Here is a 19,214-nt window from a genome sequence, read left to right on the forward strand (position 1 = left end):
ATATATATATATATATCTCATCATCATGGGAAAATGAGCCTCAAACCAAAAAAATAAATGTAGGAGGCCAGTTGCTCATTATCAGTTCTACTAGTGAGAGACTAACTGACAGGCCTCTAAATACTTGAAACTGTAAATTCTTATCACTAATGTTGTCACCCTCCTTCCTATCCCCATCATCAGAACAGCTCAATGCTCCAGTTTCTCAACTGCAGTATGATTGACAGTTCAGACCACATCATTCTTTTTATGAGGGCTGTATCAAGCATGGTAGGATGTCTAGCAGCTTTCCTGGCCTCTCCCGCTAAAATGCCAATAGCAGCCCACCCCCAACAAATGAGACAACCTAGAATGACTCCAGACATTGCTGAGCTTCACCCGGAGGTAAGATTGCCTTGGGTGGAGAAACACTGCCCAAGGAAAGGATGTTACGTGTTTAAGTTTAACAGCAGGAATTTTGGGGGTAAAATCCTCGAAGGGATAAAAGTGCTAGTGTCCTCAGTCAAAAGAAGACTGATTCCCAGGGATTGTGACAAATGAAATAGGGAAGAGAGAGGAAGCCAGGCTGGGTTGCTGCAGTGTTAAGATCAGAACACAGAATAAAAGGTGCACATGATGTAAAGAACAACTTCCTACAGCCATGAAAAATGGTTACAGATCCCCTGGGTGCATACTAAGTTTACAAGCCCATCACTTGCACATAATTTTTCTCTCCATGAAATATCTTATGTCATCTTCATGTGACTGTGGGACTGTGGCAGGACAGGAATTAGAGATGATACACATCAGAGGTGGTGAGGATAATGGCAGGCGGTTTTATACAATGAATATATAATTTTTATAGTCCAGAATCATCTTTGCTTTTTAACTAAGCAACTTCTGCTATGTATCTCCCTATATCTACTGAGTTGTCAGATCTCTCTTCTGTTGAGCTCATAGAATAAAATTTTATTTTAGGGTATGCTTTCAAAGTAAACAAATATTTCTTCTATTTCCGTTTTAAGTTCTGGAAACACTAGAAGCATACTTAATGAATGCATCCTCCTCTAAGTGAACTGATTTCAGAGCATTTCATTATGAATGGATACATATGCTCGTTTCATTCCCTGCTGAAAACGTGTATGCGTGCACATGCGTGGGTGAACTACAAACTGTGTTTGAATTTTGAATTTAAAATTTTTGGTTTAGGACATTACTACACTGAACATACAAAATAGAAGCTACCATGGATTTAAAGTCAACACACACACACACATTGAAAAAAAATAGAAATTAAAAGCTGAAATATGTTGGATCAAACTAATATTTGAGCCTATTGATGTTCTGATGTTCACCCTGTGCTTACCAGAAGGAAACCCACATGAATTCTTCACAAGGTCGTATAGCATCGAGGCTTTCCTCTGAGGACAGTGATGCAGCAATAATTCTGGAAGGCATTTAGGAACCAAATTGACAATCCCAATGGTTACTTTCTCTCAGAAACCTGCCAGAGTTCCCATCACTTTGCACTTCATTGATTGGTTGACTTGACTCAAAGAACATTTCTGACCTTATTCGAGAGTTTTCATGATGGAACATATGAAATCATTTCTGAGCAATATTATATGTCAGACACATGACACTTCCCTCGACTATGCTCACAACACACTGTGACCACTTACTGTCTCCCTGGCAGAGCAGAGGTCCCAGTTGATAAGCGGCTTCGGAATGCGGCCGGCCTGTGTCTGTGATGACAATCTTAGTTACGGGCAGATGTTCTTTATATGAAAGGAATCCTGTGTCATTGGTCCTGAAAACACAGTTGCACCCATAAAACCCTTAAAATTACTCTAATTAATGTAATTCTAAGATAAACAATAATCCTCATTGCATTTTAAAGCCAAGATGCTCTGAGCTGAAACTGCACATTTACAAAAGAATAAATACAACCGCATATCTGGGCACATAAAAAACATGGTAATGTTTTAATGTCTCTTGCACATATTAAAATACAGAACATAAAATATAGCATATGTTAAAATTACAATGTAATTATTATTTTTTAATTCACTGGGCCATTTCTACTTTCTGACTAAAATGGTTAATTCATTAACTTTTAGCACAAAGACCCAGAGTGTGCTTTAGGTCTAGCATTTCATTATTGTTTTGTTGTTGTTGTTTTGATTTTTCTCATGATTTCTTGTACTTCTGTTCCCCCTTGGTTGCCTCATCTTGATCTACTCTGTATTTTTTGTATTCAAATTTTATTTTCACTCTTTAATTTTTAGCTAAAACTATTGTATTTTAATGTTTGCTTTATGAATTAGAAAATGCATCCTTAATTTATCACAGTCTACTCACATTTTATACTGTATAACAATATAAAATGTCAGAAGCTTGCTAGGGGATAATTTATTTCACACCCTGCCACTCCCAAGAGCATGCATGCAAGTATGCATACACACAAACACACACACACACACACACACACACACACACTCTTATTCTTTCTGTTATTGCTGCAGTATATTTTAAATCCATGTTATAAACTTTATAGAACAATTAAACAGTGAATTTTAGTTTTGTAATTAAGAATTTAAACATCAGGTTTTATATTCACCAACGTATCTTTAATTTCCAGTGCTCTTTATTTCTTACTGAAGATCTGAATGTTTGTCCAATGTTATTTGTCTTTAGTCTACATAAGTTTTGTTAGAATTTTTCATTTCAGATGCTGTACTTTGCTATTTTAAAATTTACATTTTGTTCTTTAATATATTTCTCATTTATTTAAATCTCATTTATTAAAATTCCCTCTTCAATCACTGGGATTATTTTTAACCTTGAAGTCTTCAAACATGTTTATAACAGTTACTTTAAAGTATTGTCTGCAAATTTTAACATCATGTCCCAAAGTTTGTTTATAATACCTTCTTTTAATTTCTTGACTTCAGATCAAAGTTTATTCTTCCTTGGAACATTCGTTTATAATATCTTGGATATTGCAGATGATATAAAAATTCTGGATTTCTTATTCTGGAATTTGTGATTGTTTAGACAGGTAGTTAAATCACAATCTTTTCACAATAAATTGTGGATGTTTGATTTACACTTCATTCAAGAACCAGGTGTTAAGATAATTGTGAGATACTCTTCCTTTATATGTTTAAAGTTCATAGGAAACATGCTTTGGTAATTGGCTGAAAATATATTTTGAAAATAATGGAATGTTTAATTACACATAGTTTTAAAGAGAATGATAACTTGACTCACGTAACAGTCCATTGCAAAAATAAGTTTAAAAGCTTTGAACTTTCAGGATTAGATTGATTGTACCACATTTTCATTTAAACAAACCTTTAACTAATTTAGTCGTTGCACTAACTTGTTCAGTGTCTTTCTGGCTCTACATACTTTGAGTGATTAATTTAACAAAATTCATTTTATCTTAAGTACAGGAATCATGAAAATCACCATTCGCTGCGGTCAGCATCACAATTGCAGTAATAGTGGGCGTCGGTGCAGCTCCCTTCCAAGCCACAGGCACACTTTTGAGGATCAGGTGAAGAGCCTCCCCAGTAAGTTTGAGTTTCATTAGTTCTTCCAACCCACCAGCTCAGAGGGGTTCCATCTGCAAGACAAATGTGAGAACCATGACATCTGCTTCCATCCCAGCTTAATTCTCTTTCTTCCTAAATTGTTCAAAAGAACAAAAGGAGAAAGAGAATGATTGATGTGATATAAAGATGTTTTAAACACTATCATGGACAGCATTTCCTTAAGGAAGATTTATTAAAAAATTATTATTAGCCTTAAATGATTGATAGATTTCTTTTTCCTTTGGGTAGAAAAGAAATGAGTGGTTCATATTTAATTTAACTATGATAGCAAAAAAAAGAAGATGAAAAAATACTGTGAGAAGTTCACCTATGCAATTTCTTTAAAAATAATTTTGAAGCAATTTCACATCAAATTATGAACTGCAGTAATTAATGTAACAAAGCAAATTTGATTTGGAATCATGAAATGCCCATTAAACACTATGGGATGTTATGTAAAGGCACTGATTTATCTCAATCCATTTATTGGCTAAAAACAGACTAGCTGTTTATTAAATATTAGGCATGGTATGGCACTCCCTCTCCATGATTTAAGATTTGTTTGAAAGTCCATATTTTCTCTTCCATTTAATGACTTGGCTATTTATTTGGAGACTACAAAAATAACAAAGAAAGATCTCCAGGCCTGAAGCAAATATTACACTAAAAAAACCCAAAGTTTCCCTTAGCCAAACGCATCTCTTTCTACGATAAATGTTCAGCTACCAGCTCCTTCTGAGTTAGGACTAAACATGATGCCAAGGAGCTCAAGCAAAGAATAGACAGAACATTTAAGCAGGGATTTGTAGACAGGGAAGTGAGGCATGCAGGCAGTCCATCTTGGGGGAAGGAAAAGAAGTTCAGAGGAAAAATCATAGTCATTTGAGAATCGGGGCATGAGGAAAATGTAAGCAACATCTGATTTGTCAGCTCCTCAGAGGCAGGTGATCATTTTTCTGTTGACTTTCAGAGCTTTAAGTCATCACCATCCATCCCAATGAGAATCCAAGACTTTCACTAATTCTTTTCTTACTAACAAATGCCAGTGCTCATTTTAACTTACCACTAGGTGGCCCCTCTGCTGATGCTGATGACCTGCCCCACAAGGTTACTACACATGCTGGTTCCACCAGATTAAAAACCCAAGCCAAAAAAAAAAAAAAAAAAAAGCTTATGTTATGCACAAAGTTATTACTATCCAGAAAAACTTGCATGATTTGAAAATCAGTCAAAGGTTAAGCCTATTTGAAACATTTACTAGATATATTTTAACATGTTGCTTAAAACACTGTGTTCTTTGATAGAAAATAAATAATTATTCCTAAGTGCTAAATCATATTTTCCCACCTAAATTTACAATTTTCCCTATAAAATAGAAATTAATAAATGTCTTAAAGGTACCAATTACCTTTGGTTCCACTCAAGCCTTCTTAAAGAGAACTAAATAATTTAAATCAGGATAAGAATGAAGTTTTTAGCTAGGTACAGTGATGCATAATTATAATCCCCGTGGCTTAGAAGGCTGAGGCAGGAGGATCAAAAGTTCAAAGTCAGCCTCAACAACTTAATGAGGCCCTAAGCAACTTAGCAACACCCTGTCTCAGAATGAAAAATAAAAAAAGGGCTGGGAATGTGCCTCAGTCGTTAAGTGCCCCTGGATTCAATCCCTGGTAGCAAAAAAATAAATAAAAAGAAAATGAATCTTTTAAATCTTGAGAAATTAAAAATTAAAATTATAAGTGTTGATGATCAAGGAGGAACATTCTCCCTCCCACGGTTAAAATCCTAAATGACCCGAGTGCTCCCTGGGACATCCTGTTAGTGTGCTGAGCCACACGGATTCTCACTGCTAAGAATACATTTTTATATTCATACCCAGTGTGGCCTCATTGGACCTTGAAACTACTGATTCACTGAGATCTGAGGCTGTAAACATAACACTGCTTCCTGGGTTTCATCCTTGCCTTTCTTGTTGGGAACCTAGAATCTGAGTTGTTCTCTCCGTTTTCAGTCTCTCAACCTCAATCCATTCTACACAATTCCAGGGTCATCTATAACCGTAAGTTTGCACTCTGACCAACATCTTCCCACTCTCCCACCTCCAGTCCCCATAGCCACCCTGTTACTCTGTTTCTGTGAATTCCACCCTTTTAGATTCCACGTATACATGACATCATGCAGTATTTGTCTTTCTATGTGTGGCTTTTATGTCCTCCACTATCTCAAGGAGATTCACATGTCTATTGCAACATTATTCACAACTGCCAAGACATGGAAACACCATAAGTGCCCATTGAGAGATAATACAGATAACGTGATACACACGTAATGAAGTATCATTCTGCTTTAGAAAAGAGGGAAGTCCTGCCATGTGTAACAAGGACGTGCATGGAGCACTGTGCTAAGTGAAATCAGATGACCATTCAGCACAATGAACAAGGAGCTACACACTAACATGGGTCTGTCAACGGTGACCTCAATGCCCTGACAGCCTACAGCGAGAGGACTCCTGTCACACACTCTGTGTTTATCATCAGCACCATAGCCACAGGAGCTTGGAGTGACCAGCCCCAATTCAGAGAAGAGAAGGCAGAGAGTCGTTTCTGATCCATTCATTCATTTGATGAATCAGAGATTCATCTAAGTTCTCTATCTAGGAAATGAGACAGCTGGTACCTGAATTAAGCTCTCTTTCCTCTGTAAATCTTACCATTTTTTTGCACTACAACTGTCTGATCCTCATTTACAGGTGGGACTGAATTTTCAGCAGAGAGATAAGATTTGAGTTGGGACCACAAATTGGTATTGGAGGGATAAAAGTTGGATGAAGACATTCTGAAAAAGGGACTAGGGGTCCAGAGGGACCTGGGGTACAGCCAAGAAAATCATCTTTTAGTAAATGGATGGAGAGCAAATAGGAGAGAAGCTTAACTGGAAATAAAAGGTTCAAATGTCAGACCAACAGCTTAACATTTTTGTAGATGATCCAAATGACAGAAGATAATCACATGAAACGCGTGTTTTAACTTCTGATTGTTCTGTCTGTAACTGCAACCCTCTTAGGAGAATATGGACCAAGGGAGTTTCATTGTGCAGATATTAGCATCCTCTCTCATTTCTTAAGAGAAACCGGATTGATATCCCTGCTATAAAACAGTGCGCTGAGGAGTAGCATGAGGGTCGCACAGGCAGAACACACAGACCTCGGATCCAGGCAAAAGTCATTACCAGACAGACAAGCAACAACACAGCAGAGTTTCTGGAAGAGAAATGTTGTGCTAGACACAGAGTTTCCTGAGGGTGAATTTCCTTCCTGAAGGCTAATAGTGTAGACTGGGTACACTGGGTGTACACTGGGTGGTTGGAAAATGTGGAGAGATGGCAAGCTGAGAGGTGGGGGGAAGTACTCACACACAAAGAATGAGGTCACCAGGGCCCACCCCAAGGCAGAAGTGGGGGACCTGCTATTCTGACATCAGGAGATATTCCAAAGAGAGAAAATATAAAACCCAAACAGAATTCCTAGGACTGGTTCTGGATAGAATGAAACAAAGGGTTAAGTAGGCTTTCTGATTCCTATCTATGCTCCCAAATCAAGGGTTTCTAGCACTCTTTTCTAGTTTTCAATTGCACCCAGAGGCTACCTGTCAACAAGTCATGAAAAAGGAGCCCAGGAGAAGAGTCACTTTCGGGCAACTACGTCCTACTTGTACTCACTCTTTTCTATGATAAAATAAGCCTGATGTGCCTCTTCCCTTTATGAGGATAAACGCTGTGCATTTGTGGAGTGTTAGAAGGAAACCTGGTCTATACATGATCCAATTAAGGCCAGGAGGAGAGTTGGAAAGCAATCAAGGCTTTGAACGAAGCTCAATGTAAATTGACCTTGCTCTTTTCTCCAGGCAACAGCATCTGTGTGACTTCCAGGCTGTGACATGATTGCTAAGTACGTGGACCCTCAACACCTGGGTAGAATTAAAATCCTCAGGATCTGGTTGAGTAAGGACGGTATGCACAGGGGCGCATGGCAGACGCCTTGGTTTACGCACCTTCCTGATTCACGAGCCGTGACTTCTTGCAGTAGTAAGCAAGCTCCTGTTCGCAGTGCTCCGCGCGGTTAATGGTGGCCTGGAGTTGCTCCATGCTGGCCACATACTCAAAAACCCCAGTGTGTGGGTTCTCTGGGTCGGTATTTCTGACTCTTGTTAAGTCAGAGCCGTTGTGCTGTATGATGGTCCATGCAGTTTCTTGTATGCAGAAATGGGGGAAGAAAGAGAGGAGACCATCACTAGTCTGCAAAAGTTAAAATAAATAAAGAAAATCAAAATCACCTTTTATCTGAGTCAAATTTTTCTAGTCATCAAATCTCCCTGCGAGGTAGAATCAATACAAATGGATTTTCAAAATTTTTAAATTAAAGTAAAGTGACTCCTTTCCCTGAAATGCATACTATCACCATACATTTGCAATGCCTTTATTTTACTTATTTATATGATTTAGCCAGACAATATTTATGATGAAAAATATTAGAAAATTATGATTGCTAGATGCTTTTGATGTATTTCATTTCATCAAATCTGATATTCTCTTTTAAAGATGCATGATTATTTCATTTTCCTCCAAGAAAGAAAAACATGCTCCCTACTTTAACTGCAAAACATTATGGACTGGTGACACACTCAGAATTCAGTGATGTTACAATGTAAAAATAGGGGTGCATGTTAAAAAAATAGTGAAATAATTTATATCACATAATATAGGCAAATACTTTTTTACTCTTAAAAATTATACATGTTTCCAGCAAAGAAAAACAAAGTAAGTTTTTATATTTCTCTTTTTAGTCATGATTTAATTCTGAGTATATACATCTTTTTCTTGTTAAATCAAATTTTCCATTGTTCATTTTAGTATCATATGATAGTTTGGCAATGCAATAGGAAGTTACTATTTTGAACTGAAACCATTTGATATACTATCAATATCTCAACTAATACACACCAAAAAAGTATCTAGGAGAGTGCTCACAATTGCTACCTGAATGTCGGCAAACATTTCCATCATACTGATTACCAAAATTACTTAAATTAATATAAATCCCACAATGTCTGTAACAGAAGATGGGCGTGTTGTACCTATCCTTCAACTTTCTCTTTTCATTCTGCATTCACTGTGATTTTTGTAGGCACAAGAACGGATTCGTCAAAAGGCTTCTGATTTACTAAGTAGTAAGAACACACTGGAAACTGACACAGCTCTTGCAGATGTGCTGTGAAGTCATTTAACTCCTCTGTGTCACAGGAAAATTCAAAACTGGAGGAAAACGGTAATGGTAATCTCCCCCCTCTCACTTTTTTTTTTTTTTTTTTTTTTTTTTTTAGGTAATTCATTCACAGGAATCAACAGTGCAAACAAGATAAGGTGGTAGACTTTGAAAAATCTCACTCCCACCTCTCTCATAGTCATCAACATAGAGAGGTTGGTTAAATGAGACGGGGAAGGAATCTGGCAGCCTTATTGCCTTCCATGTGTGGATCCACAAAACAATAGCTGAGACTTCCATTCCCCCCTTGCATCTCAGCTCACCCTACAGCTTTATCAGTGGGGTGCTTTTCTCAAAGAGAACATGATCTATAAGCTAATAAAACTGATTATGGGCAGCCAGCAGTACAATGCAGAGGCCATCAGGAGATGTGACTGTTGACCTGGCATGAATCTGTGCCCTTTGGGAAGTCAAGTGAAAGCTAAGCCTCCACTTCCAAATCTGGTAAATCAATTGGCAAAACTAGACAATAGAGTATTTTGGAAATTCTCTGATTTTAGCCAACTCAACCATGGCTGTTGGAAGTTGAAAGTTATTATTAGCCAAGGCAAATCTGTCAGTCTGGCCTCTACTGGGCTCTGCCTGTATTGCTCAACAGAATTATGTGCCTTTCCTTGTGGTCAATCTGTGGTGTGCATTGGGAAGCTTAACTCTGGCTGAGCAGCTGCCAAAAGAGCAAGACAACAAACCTGCTTGAAGCTTTTGTCTCTGTGCCTTTGGGATCACACTGAGAGGGACTTGTATCCAGTTTAGCATCTACTGGATCACAATTAACATGAGATTCTAGCGGGTTTTTTTACAGTGTTTAAGAGATTCATAGCCATGGTGCCTGGCAACGGAGAAAGGGCAGGATCAAATATGTTTTCTTTGGAAATCCTAAAATATTTCAACATTATGAAAGTTTCTGTATGCAATTTTATTACCTAATTAAAAATACTACAAAGTGTAAAATTAAACAGATGACATATACCACCTAGATTTCCAGAACTTTTCTGATGCCATGAAATCAGCATAGTTGATTTTGAGCCATGGAGATGAGTGCCCCACAGTCAGGCTCCAAATCCCCTGTGCTAGATTAACAGGGGAAAGTCAGAAAATCCCTACCTAGAGCCTCTTCCCTGTTCCTCCAGACAAGGCCGTGTTAGCTGAGTTTTCTACAAACTCCCGTATGGAAACAATAACTGAAAAAGTCACAGAGGTCATCACGACCTGTCATGTGCTTTTTAATGGTATTTTGATTGTCTCTCCCATGTGAGATTGACAATAGTTTCTGAGCTGCTCACCATGGTGTCCCCTGTATGTAGCACAGGACCTTGGCACAACATGCAGAAGACATATATTGGAGAAATGAGGGCATAAACAAGGGAATAATCTAAAACAACTCAGTGTTGAGAGAGCACAATCTCCCTGGTTATGGATTCTGATCTATGGGAACTGTGAAATTTTCACTGCCTTGGAGCTGTTTTATAACTCTATAAATTATAGATAACTGATAGGATTACAAAATCATGTTAAGTTTGAAACTGTCAAGGGTCTAAGATGATACTCTACTTGCAAATTAATAAATGATTCCATTACAGATTATATCCAACTGTATCTATCTATCTCTCTATCTACCTACCTGCCTATCCTATCACACACAGGGGACTTTGGATCAGAGAATATTCACTAACAGTGAATCTTAGCAGCATGGATTCCCCACAGGCCATTTTCTCCCAGGGTAAAGCAATACATTCCAGCTGCCCCCTCTGCATCCTGGCACCAAACCAGTAGAAGGAGCCCAGTGGAGCTTAAGCAGGACAAATCTCTGAAGACAGAGGGACAAATTCTCAGGTTTTATTACTCTTGGAAAGTGGGCAAGCGCCTCTGCAGGAGACACACCTTGAAACCTCTCTAGAGAAATTTGCTCTCTTTAACTTCTAAGACATATTTATAGTTCATCAGCCTTTAACCTGAGTTGTTGGGAATCTTTTAAAATTTGTGTTCACTTCCTTATTTTGTTTGGCTTTTGCTTAGACAGAAAAGCATTGTCTTGTAAGGGGACAGAGAGATGAGGATGGTGGGAACAGGAGGTTAAGAGAATAATTCTGTAGAATGAGCCCACCGTATTGACTCCCTGCATGATTTCTTTGGCAAAAAGCAATCTCAACAAACTGAGGCAGGGGGCAGTCTGTGTAGATGAATAATGGGGGTCCAGAGGATGAAGGCTGGATATTAAAGACAAGGCAATGGGTTGCTAACAGCTAACCTGGGGATCCCACTTTCCAGCCCAAGAAGTTGCTAATGATTACCCTCCATGCTCCTACCCTTAGGCATGGACATGAAAAAGACAAGATATGTGTGGGGTTGGGGTGGGGTCCTGGGGTTGGTTTTTAAAAGACCAAGACACACCCACTCCCACAGACAGCCGGCTCTGGGCCCCCTTCTCTTTGGAGAAGTCTGCTGCTTCTGCCACTTTTCTTTAAGTAAAACTGGCTTTCTACACTTGCCTTGGCGAGTTTCTTGGGTGTTTAATCTTCAACACCTGGGACCAAGGACCTGTTCCTGATCTCCAGGACGGGTATCAGTCTCCTTCAACACATCATTAGTGATTCTTGCCAAGAGCCTGCCACTTGCACCTGATGGAGGTCTACTGACGTCCTTCCCTCCTACCCAGGAAGCCAGGGTTTCCTCTGTTCTCAGGAGCACGTTTCTTTCAATATTCCTGACGTGTCGATGCTTCTGTTCTTTGAATTCTCCCTTGAACTGGTTTTAACAGCTTACCAATTTTTCATTAATAATGTATTAAACAAAATCTTTAAAATGTGTGTTTTTTTTTACATTTGCTTTTACATCTGCATGAGAGTCATGATTTCACTTTCTCAAAAATGATCCTTTACAAAATGCAACAAGAGTTGGAGGGCAAAGATACACAGGAAAATGCATGAGAAGAGATTGCTGAAAGAGGCAGAAAAATCTATGAAGTTTAAAAAACTGGATGGTAATTTGGGTTTACCAGTTGTCTCTCCCTAAAGCGATTTCTAATAATATGCATTGTAAATAAAGCTACTGAGTAATTAAGAACTTGATTTACCTTAGGCGGACCGCTATTTTTTAGTGTGATAACAACAACAACCAAAAAAAACATGCTATTTAAGCAACACAGTTGCAAAGCTGTGGTGCTTGGTGCTTAATAGCTGAGGGTGATAGATGTGATAAAGGTCAGAAGAGCAGGTGGAAAATGCTTTGTTGAAGGAAACAGGAGTGAGAACCCCTAGCGTTCTGGAGCAAACCTTGATATACACAAGGCTGGGACTGAATAATGTCATTTTGTTATTAACCTCCTTAGACAGTAAGAAGCCTCTAATAACAAAATGTCCAAAGTAAAAATAATGACGCTATTTTTATACAACACAGCATATGTGTCTCATGCTAAAATTACATGGGGTGTTTGTTAATAATGCAGAGACTCAGGCCTCAGCCCAGAAAGTTACTGAGTCAGGGAAACTAAACCCAGGAATCTTGTGGTAATGGTGCTGTAGGAAGTGGTGAGTGTGATGCATAGAATTTCCATCTACACAGAAGTTTGAAAGCTGCCACTCTGGCTCTCATCAATTTCTCCCCACTGAAACAATGCTCCTTACAATGCAATGTTTAATAATGAGAAACTTCTTGAACATAAAAATATTTCATTATAGAAAAAGCAATGAGTTTAGTGTAGAAGAAAACAGTCCCCTACATCTCAATAGGGACAACCACTGAGATTCATCTCATCCTGACTAATTATTTCCAAATCATACTTAGAATACTCTATTTACGAGGAAATTTCAGTCTTTAACTTGGTTTAGGAAATTGCCCATTCAAAACGGAGATTTTTTGTTTGTTTGTTTATATTGTTTAGTTTGTAATGCTTGCAGAGTTATTTTAACCCATTCGGAATCATTTGTGTGACACTAATCCTAAACTAACTAGATTTCTTTTTTTATAAGTTACACATTTTCAAGTTACCAATTCAGCATTTTGTCTCGGTTTCACAATTGTTATGCCAGATTTGGATACAAGCAATGGCACAGGATAGAAGGTGGTGCTTTCTAGAAAAAAAAGCTCTGTGAGAAAAGGGACCAAGGCTTTAGTTCTTGACCTTCTCATGTCTTCAACTGGCTGCACTGACCCGTCCTGGTCTTGCTCATTTGCAAAACCAGATAAATGAGGAGAGTTTTGACATATCCTCCTCTCTGGGGGTTTCATGTTTGGGGGCTGTCACATCTATTTGACAGTTTTAATATTTCAGAGCTTCTAGAGACCAGTAGCTGTCCCTGATTATCTGTGTCTCTGCTCTCAACACCTTGCAGATATAATTTAGTAATTCAGTAGTGTACATATGACTAAATTATTATCCATAATAGACAAAAGATACATGATAGAAGTCAATAAGCATTAATGTAGATTCTCATTATCTGTGAATTTGCCTTCTTGCTCAAGTTATTTGTAACTCTAACACTTTTGCAGTTATTTGCCGACAGGTACAACGCAGTGAAACTTAGAGCACCAATCACAGGTTCCCAACTGACGCTAAACAAACCAATGTTGTCACAGTTTCAGCTCTCACTCTTATCTGGTCAACAAATGTCCTATTTATATTCTATTTTGCACCACATTTTTTTCAAATTTTTGTGCTTTGGATTAATGATTTTGCTGTTTGAAACAGTTCCCTAAAGCTGCTATGGGTCTGTGCCCCTAAGCACAGAGGCTGTGATGTGCCTTGTAAAGAAAGCATGTTAGGTAAGTGCTATTCAACTGTGAGCCACAGTGTTGTTGGCTGTGAGTTCAATGTTAATGAATCACATATATATGCATATTAGATAAAGTCTCTTTAACCTGAAATACACAAACAAACAAGGTCAAGTATCAATTGATTGATGAGAATGCTGTCACTAGTGGCTCACAAGAACCTGATCTTACTGGATTTCCCTTTAGGAGTGATGGTTGAATATTTACTAATTCAGGGTCCATGGAAACTTTGTGGACCATACTAATGCGATAATAAGTATCAACTGTGTGCATGCATGTGCGTGCGCGTGCATGTGTGTGCACCTCTTAAAGCTTTGAAGAATAGAGACATTTATCAACTTAGAGATACTAATTTTCAGAATCAAAACCTTATATTACCTGTGTATACGAATGTCAAGATATAGTTACAGGAACAGGGAAGTCACAGGTTCACAGTGGTATATTTTTAACTCGCACTCATAATCCAACTTACACATACAGGAAATTTTTTTTAAAAATTTGGACGTTTTAATTAATACCTTACATTGGCAAAGCTTTCCTTTTCTCTTTGTAGTCTTCTCACATAACTATGCATACAAAAGTTTGAGAACCATAAGTCTAAAACGGCAACACTAAACTGCACACACATAAGAATCATTATTTGGGGCACTGGTTCCATTGCCCCATTTTAGGGTCTAAGTCAGAGCTTGGGGTGCTGACTGTGAATCTGTGTGGTGCAGACTGGGGAGCTTCAACTGGACACCAGCACATGGGAATCATCAACTGCTGTGGGTTGCTTTGGTCTACAGGGCAGTTCCCTTAACAGCGTGAGAGTTAAGGGAGTTACTTAGTTGTGCTATATGAGAAACCTCTGAAATATGTTATATAATAATGGCCCCTCACCCCGCCAAAATCAGTAGACCAGGTTTTACCACCACCTGCAGATGTTAGAATCACATATTAGAATCCAGGAACCAGTGTCCCAGGCTCAGCTGCCTCTTCAGTATCTCAATGGAATCTCAAGTTCTAATATGTGAACTGAGCTTCAGTGTTTCCTTTCAAACCTTTTCTGATCACATCTCAAACAAGGGCAACTCAGACACGGGTTGCCCCAACCACAAACCATGGTGTCTTTTTTGTCTCCTTTTGTTTTCTCACATCTCAAAGGTATTCAATGAGCTACTCTAACCTTCTCCAACTACGTTAATACTACTCAGAGCAAGAAGTCACACTATCAATAGTGCAAGCCTGAATTCTTGCATTGTCTGAAATAGCTTCCTAACAGGTCTCCTAACTCCTGTTCTTCACATGCGGAATCCTAACTCCTCTCTACCCTACTCCTGGATGGGCATTTCCCACTGCAGGAGCAAGTGTGGTCCTATTAAAGGAAGCCAGATTGCAGGCCACCATTGCTTAGAACTCCCCAACATCTTCAGAGCTCCAACCAAAGACCTCACACCTGGCTGTAGGAAGCCCATGGCTCTTCCCATCACTGCCCCTACCTGACTCGCCCCATCTCTTCCCACACCCTGCTTACCTGCCATCCTTCAGTTACCCTGGGTTCCTTGCTGTTTTCTGAGCACATCGGCCAACACTACCTGTTTGGGGACTTAGCCCTTACTGTTGCTTCTACCTGGACTGTTCTTTCTCCAGACACCCAGTCCCTGACGTTGAGACGCAAACCCTCTGAAACACTGCCTGCCTCAACTCAACCGTACTCTGTTACTTCTGCTTTGCTCCATCCATCAAACTCGGAATTCACAGCACAGCACTGTCTGATACAGTAATGGAGATGTTCTGCACCATGAGGATCAACACCAGCCTCAGAAGCCTACTGAGCAGCTAAAATGTGGCCAAGGACACAGGAACTCCAATTTAATCTTATTTAGAATTTAATTTAAATAATCAAATTTAAATTTTTTTAGTGTATGTATTGAAATCTTACAACTAGTTTTAATTAAATTTGAATCTACATAGGCACTTGTTGCCAGAGGCTATTGTACTGGACTACACAGTTCATCTAGAATTTGTTTTTTTGTGTGTGCCTAACAAGGAAGGGATCAATATTCCCTTTTTTAAATATTTATATATAGTTTCCACTCAATCCCACTGGTAAAAAAAGACCATCTTTCCTTCACTGTACATCAGTATGGCCTTAGCTAAAAATCAATTATCCACATACAAGTAGATCTGTTTACAGACTCTGCATCTAGTTTCATTAGTATATTTATCTTGATGCCATCTACACACTGTTTTACTTAGCCTGTCAGCATAACGTCTGTATCTGATAGAGTTGTCCTTCAAATCTGTTCTTCAAGACTCTCCTGGTTCTTCTTGTCTTTTCGTATGTGCTTATAAATTTTAGAAGGTGCTTGCCCATTATTATCAAAATAATCATACCAACCTACAAACAAGCACCCTCCTGGAATTCCAATTTAGGTTTGTACTAAATCAATATCAGTGATGTGGTACAATGTTGAGTCTTCTAATGAATGAAAATTTTACACTCCTCCATTTATTTAGGATTTTAATTGATTTAAAGAGCGTTTGGTACTTATCTGTATAGAAGCCCTGCACATTTTTCATTACATTTTTGACTATGTTTTTGAGACTTTTGATGCTATTGAAAATATGATTTCTAAAGGGTCATTTGCTGGTAGACAGAAATAAAATTAATTTGATATCAATTTTGTATCCAGTGATATTCCTGAATTGCAATCCTTTATTGTATGTTGTTTGGAATATGCTTCATAGATAACCTAGTCATTTCTGAATAATGAGAATCATAGGCCTTCCTTTTCAATACTCAAATGTTTTATTTCTTTCTCTTGCTTTATTGCACTGGCTAAGACCTCTAATACATATATTGAGTAGAGTGGTGTTACTGTTGGTGATAGAGGGAAGGGTTTTAAATACTTCACCATAAACTGTTACAAATTCCATAAGTTCTTTGTGGGCATTTTTTGTCAAATTAAAGAATTTTTCTTCTATGGGTTATTTATTAAATTTTTTATCATGAATGTATATTGAATTTAACCAAACATAATTTCTGGGTAAATTGATTTAAGAATTCTAGAATATAAACAAATGTAATGTTTACATACATTTAAAAATTATTTTTTTTTCAATTTTCTCTGCTAAAGTCTACCATTTTTTTTAATTTGAGGAGATAGTTGGAACCATTTATATTAGATGTTCTAAAAAAGACCACATGCATAGAAAACAAAAATATTTTAAGTCATTGCCATTCAACTGATTTTTAAATATTTATGCTCAGTTATTTTACTAATAACATATTTTAACCAAGTTGCAAATTAGATCAAGTCTCTACTTATTTTAATTTTGTGTATTTAAGGCATTAATGCAGATTTAACTATTGCAGGAAAGTTGATTAACTCACCGGTCATATTGCAGTAGAGAAGAGATGGTCCCAGTGGACCACTTCCATCAGAATCTATGTAGTAAAACCCTGAGGTGTTTCCTTTATGTTTATAGGCTTCACATGACTGCTCATAGATAGCTGTAGGGAAAAAAAAAAGTCTCATCATAAATAAAATAGTATGAAATGAATATCTGAAACTTCAATTTGGGCACAGAATTCTCCAATTATTATTGAAATTGTTTAAATTATTGAAATGTAACATGCACAACATGCCAAGAGAAAAGGTAAAATTTACACTTTAAAACCCAGTTCATTTTTTAATTCTTTTCAAATGAATATGAATGAAAGTGGTAAGGAAGGAAAAAAAGCCAAAAATGGGAGTATTTCATGGAAATGAAAATTTAGCTGATTTTTATATTAGAAAGAACAAGGAACGAGGAAGCAGGTGTTAGAGTGTTAAGAACTTTAATGTGACATCACCTGCCACCCATTTTGGAATTCGTAATTCCAATGTCATCTTGACATCCTGCACTTCTGAAGCACAATAGAGGGACTGCCTAATAATCTACTGCTACCCAATAGTTATGCAGCAGAAACATTTTAAATAATGTTGAAACTCTATTCCATCCTCACATAAAATTCACTATAGGTAAAAACAATTTTTCACAGAATAGATATGATTCACCAAGTTCTTCATCAATAAATCTAAAACTGACTGACTAAAGAAAACTTCTCTAATGCTCTGTAGTGAGAATTTAAGATAATTAAAATTCAAAGCAGAAGAAATATTTATGTAAATATGCCCCCAAGTGGTCTCAATGTGGTTTGATTCATATTTTTTTTATTTTACAAGTACATATTTGCCGTGTACAAGTTTTGATATTAGCTCCTATATGATACATACCTCTTACTGAATATTTGACCAAGTGTACCAAAAACTTCTGTTAAGCGTTTTATACTATGAAACTTGAAATTAAAAAAAAAATCCCTTGGACATCCTTTCCTGAATCTATTTTAAGCTTTTGAATATTATATTAATTAGTGCTTAGGCAACATGAAACATTGTAGCTGATTTGTTTTATGTTAAAAATTTTTAAATAATCATAGAAATGTACTTCCTTGTTTCTATATAGTCTGAGACTTTTTATTCTTACTGTAGATGGAAATATAAGCATGGATTGTTAGTTATACATGCATTTTGTGCACTGCAGTGAGTGCGTAAAAATGGTCAAGTATTTCAATTATTATTGTTATTATTTGATACCAGGGATTGAACCAAGGGTGCTCTCTGAGCCAAGTTCCCAGCCCTTTTTAGTTTTTATTTTGAGACAGGATCTTGCTAATTTGCTTAGGGCCTCACTAAATTGCCAAGGCTGGCTTTGAACTTTGTGATCCTCCTGCCTCAGCCTCTTGAGTGGAGTTGCTGTTATTAGAGGCATGTGCCACTGCTCCCAGCTGGTTAAACATTTCTATATGCAGATAAATCTGTTCATCAGTGCTTTGGAAGAAAACATTTATGTTGCAAGATTGAAATTGGCAGGATTTACGCATGACTCTGGGATGGAGACACACATTGGAAAAGACACATGATTGGATGAGGGTAATTAAAGGACTTTTGCTTTATATGTATTGCTTGACTTTTTATAGCATGGCTGCTTAATGTATTGTTTCCTAATAATACCTTTTAAAAGTCTCCATCTCTGCCTCACCACTATAACCACGTCTGTCAATCTGCCCCTATCTCTCAGGATGGTTATTAACAACAACAACAACAACAAATTCAGTTTCATTTGGGCAATCTGCTCAAAAGCCTAATAAATTATTTATTGAATCAAATTGTGGGCCCTGGATGAAAATACCTTTTTATTTATCATTTAATTTTATTCCTCTGAGCTATTTGTGTTTATATTATATTCAGTCATTGATAGAAATTAAAAGTGAATGGTCAATTTAAATATACTTAATAGCTTTCAGGATTGAGTTAGTTACTATAATGGGGTTGGTGAAAGATCTAAAAAATGCACTGTCCCTTAAAATGCACTGTCCCTTCACCAGATGGGTGACATGACTCAAGTAACCTGCCTCTGGTGACAAGTGAGTTGAAGCTGTTATCACCAGGAAACACTCTTTATAAAATGTAGAAGACTGAGACTCCTTAATGACATGCTGCATGGCGGGGGGCGGG

The 19,214-nt window shown here is 37.6% G+C and overlaps 1 protein-coding gene across 1 annotated transcript in view; it reads right to left on the bottom strand.

Annotated features, from left to right (window-relative positions):
* Cntnap4 (contactin associated protein family member 4) overlaps nucleotides 1-19,214 on the bottom strand; it is a 240,075-nt gene that overhangs the window by 51,617 nt on the left and 169,244 nt on the right. Inside the window, exons 12-15 of the mRNA XM_015496327.2 lie at nucleotides 17,048-17,167; nucleotides 7,628-7,825; nucleotides 3,454-3,610; nucleotides 1,662-1,789 (exon numbers count right to left, since the gene is read on the bottom strand). Coding sequence (XP_015351813.1) covers nucleotides 1,662-1,789; nucleotides 3,454-3,610; nucleotides 7,628-7,825; nucleotides 17,048-17,167 — 603 coding nt within the window. The remainder of the gene's footprint in view (nucleotides 1-1,661; nucleotides 1,790-3,453; nucleotides 3,611-7,627; nucleotides 7,826-17,047; nucleotides 17,168-19,214) is intronic.

This window comes from Marmota marmota, unplaced genomic scaffold (genome assembly GCF_001458135.2).
Source record: "Marmota marmota marmota unplaced genomic scaffold, marMar, whole genome shotgun sequence".
Lineage (NCBI taxonomy): Eukaryota > Metazoa > Chordata > Mammalia > Rodentia > Sciuridae > Marmota > Marmota marmota.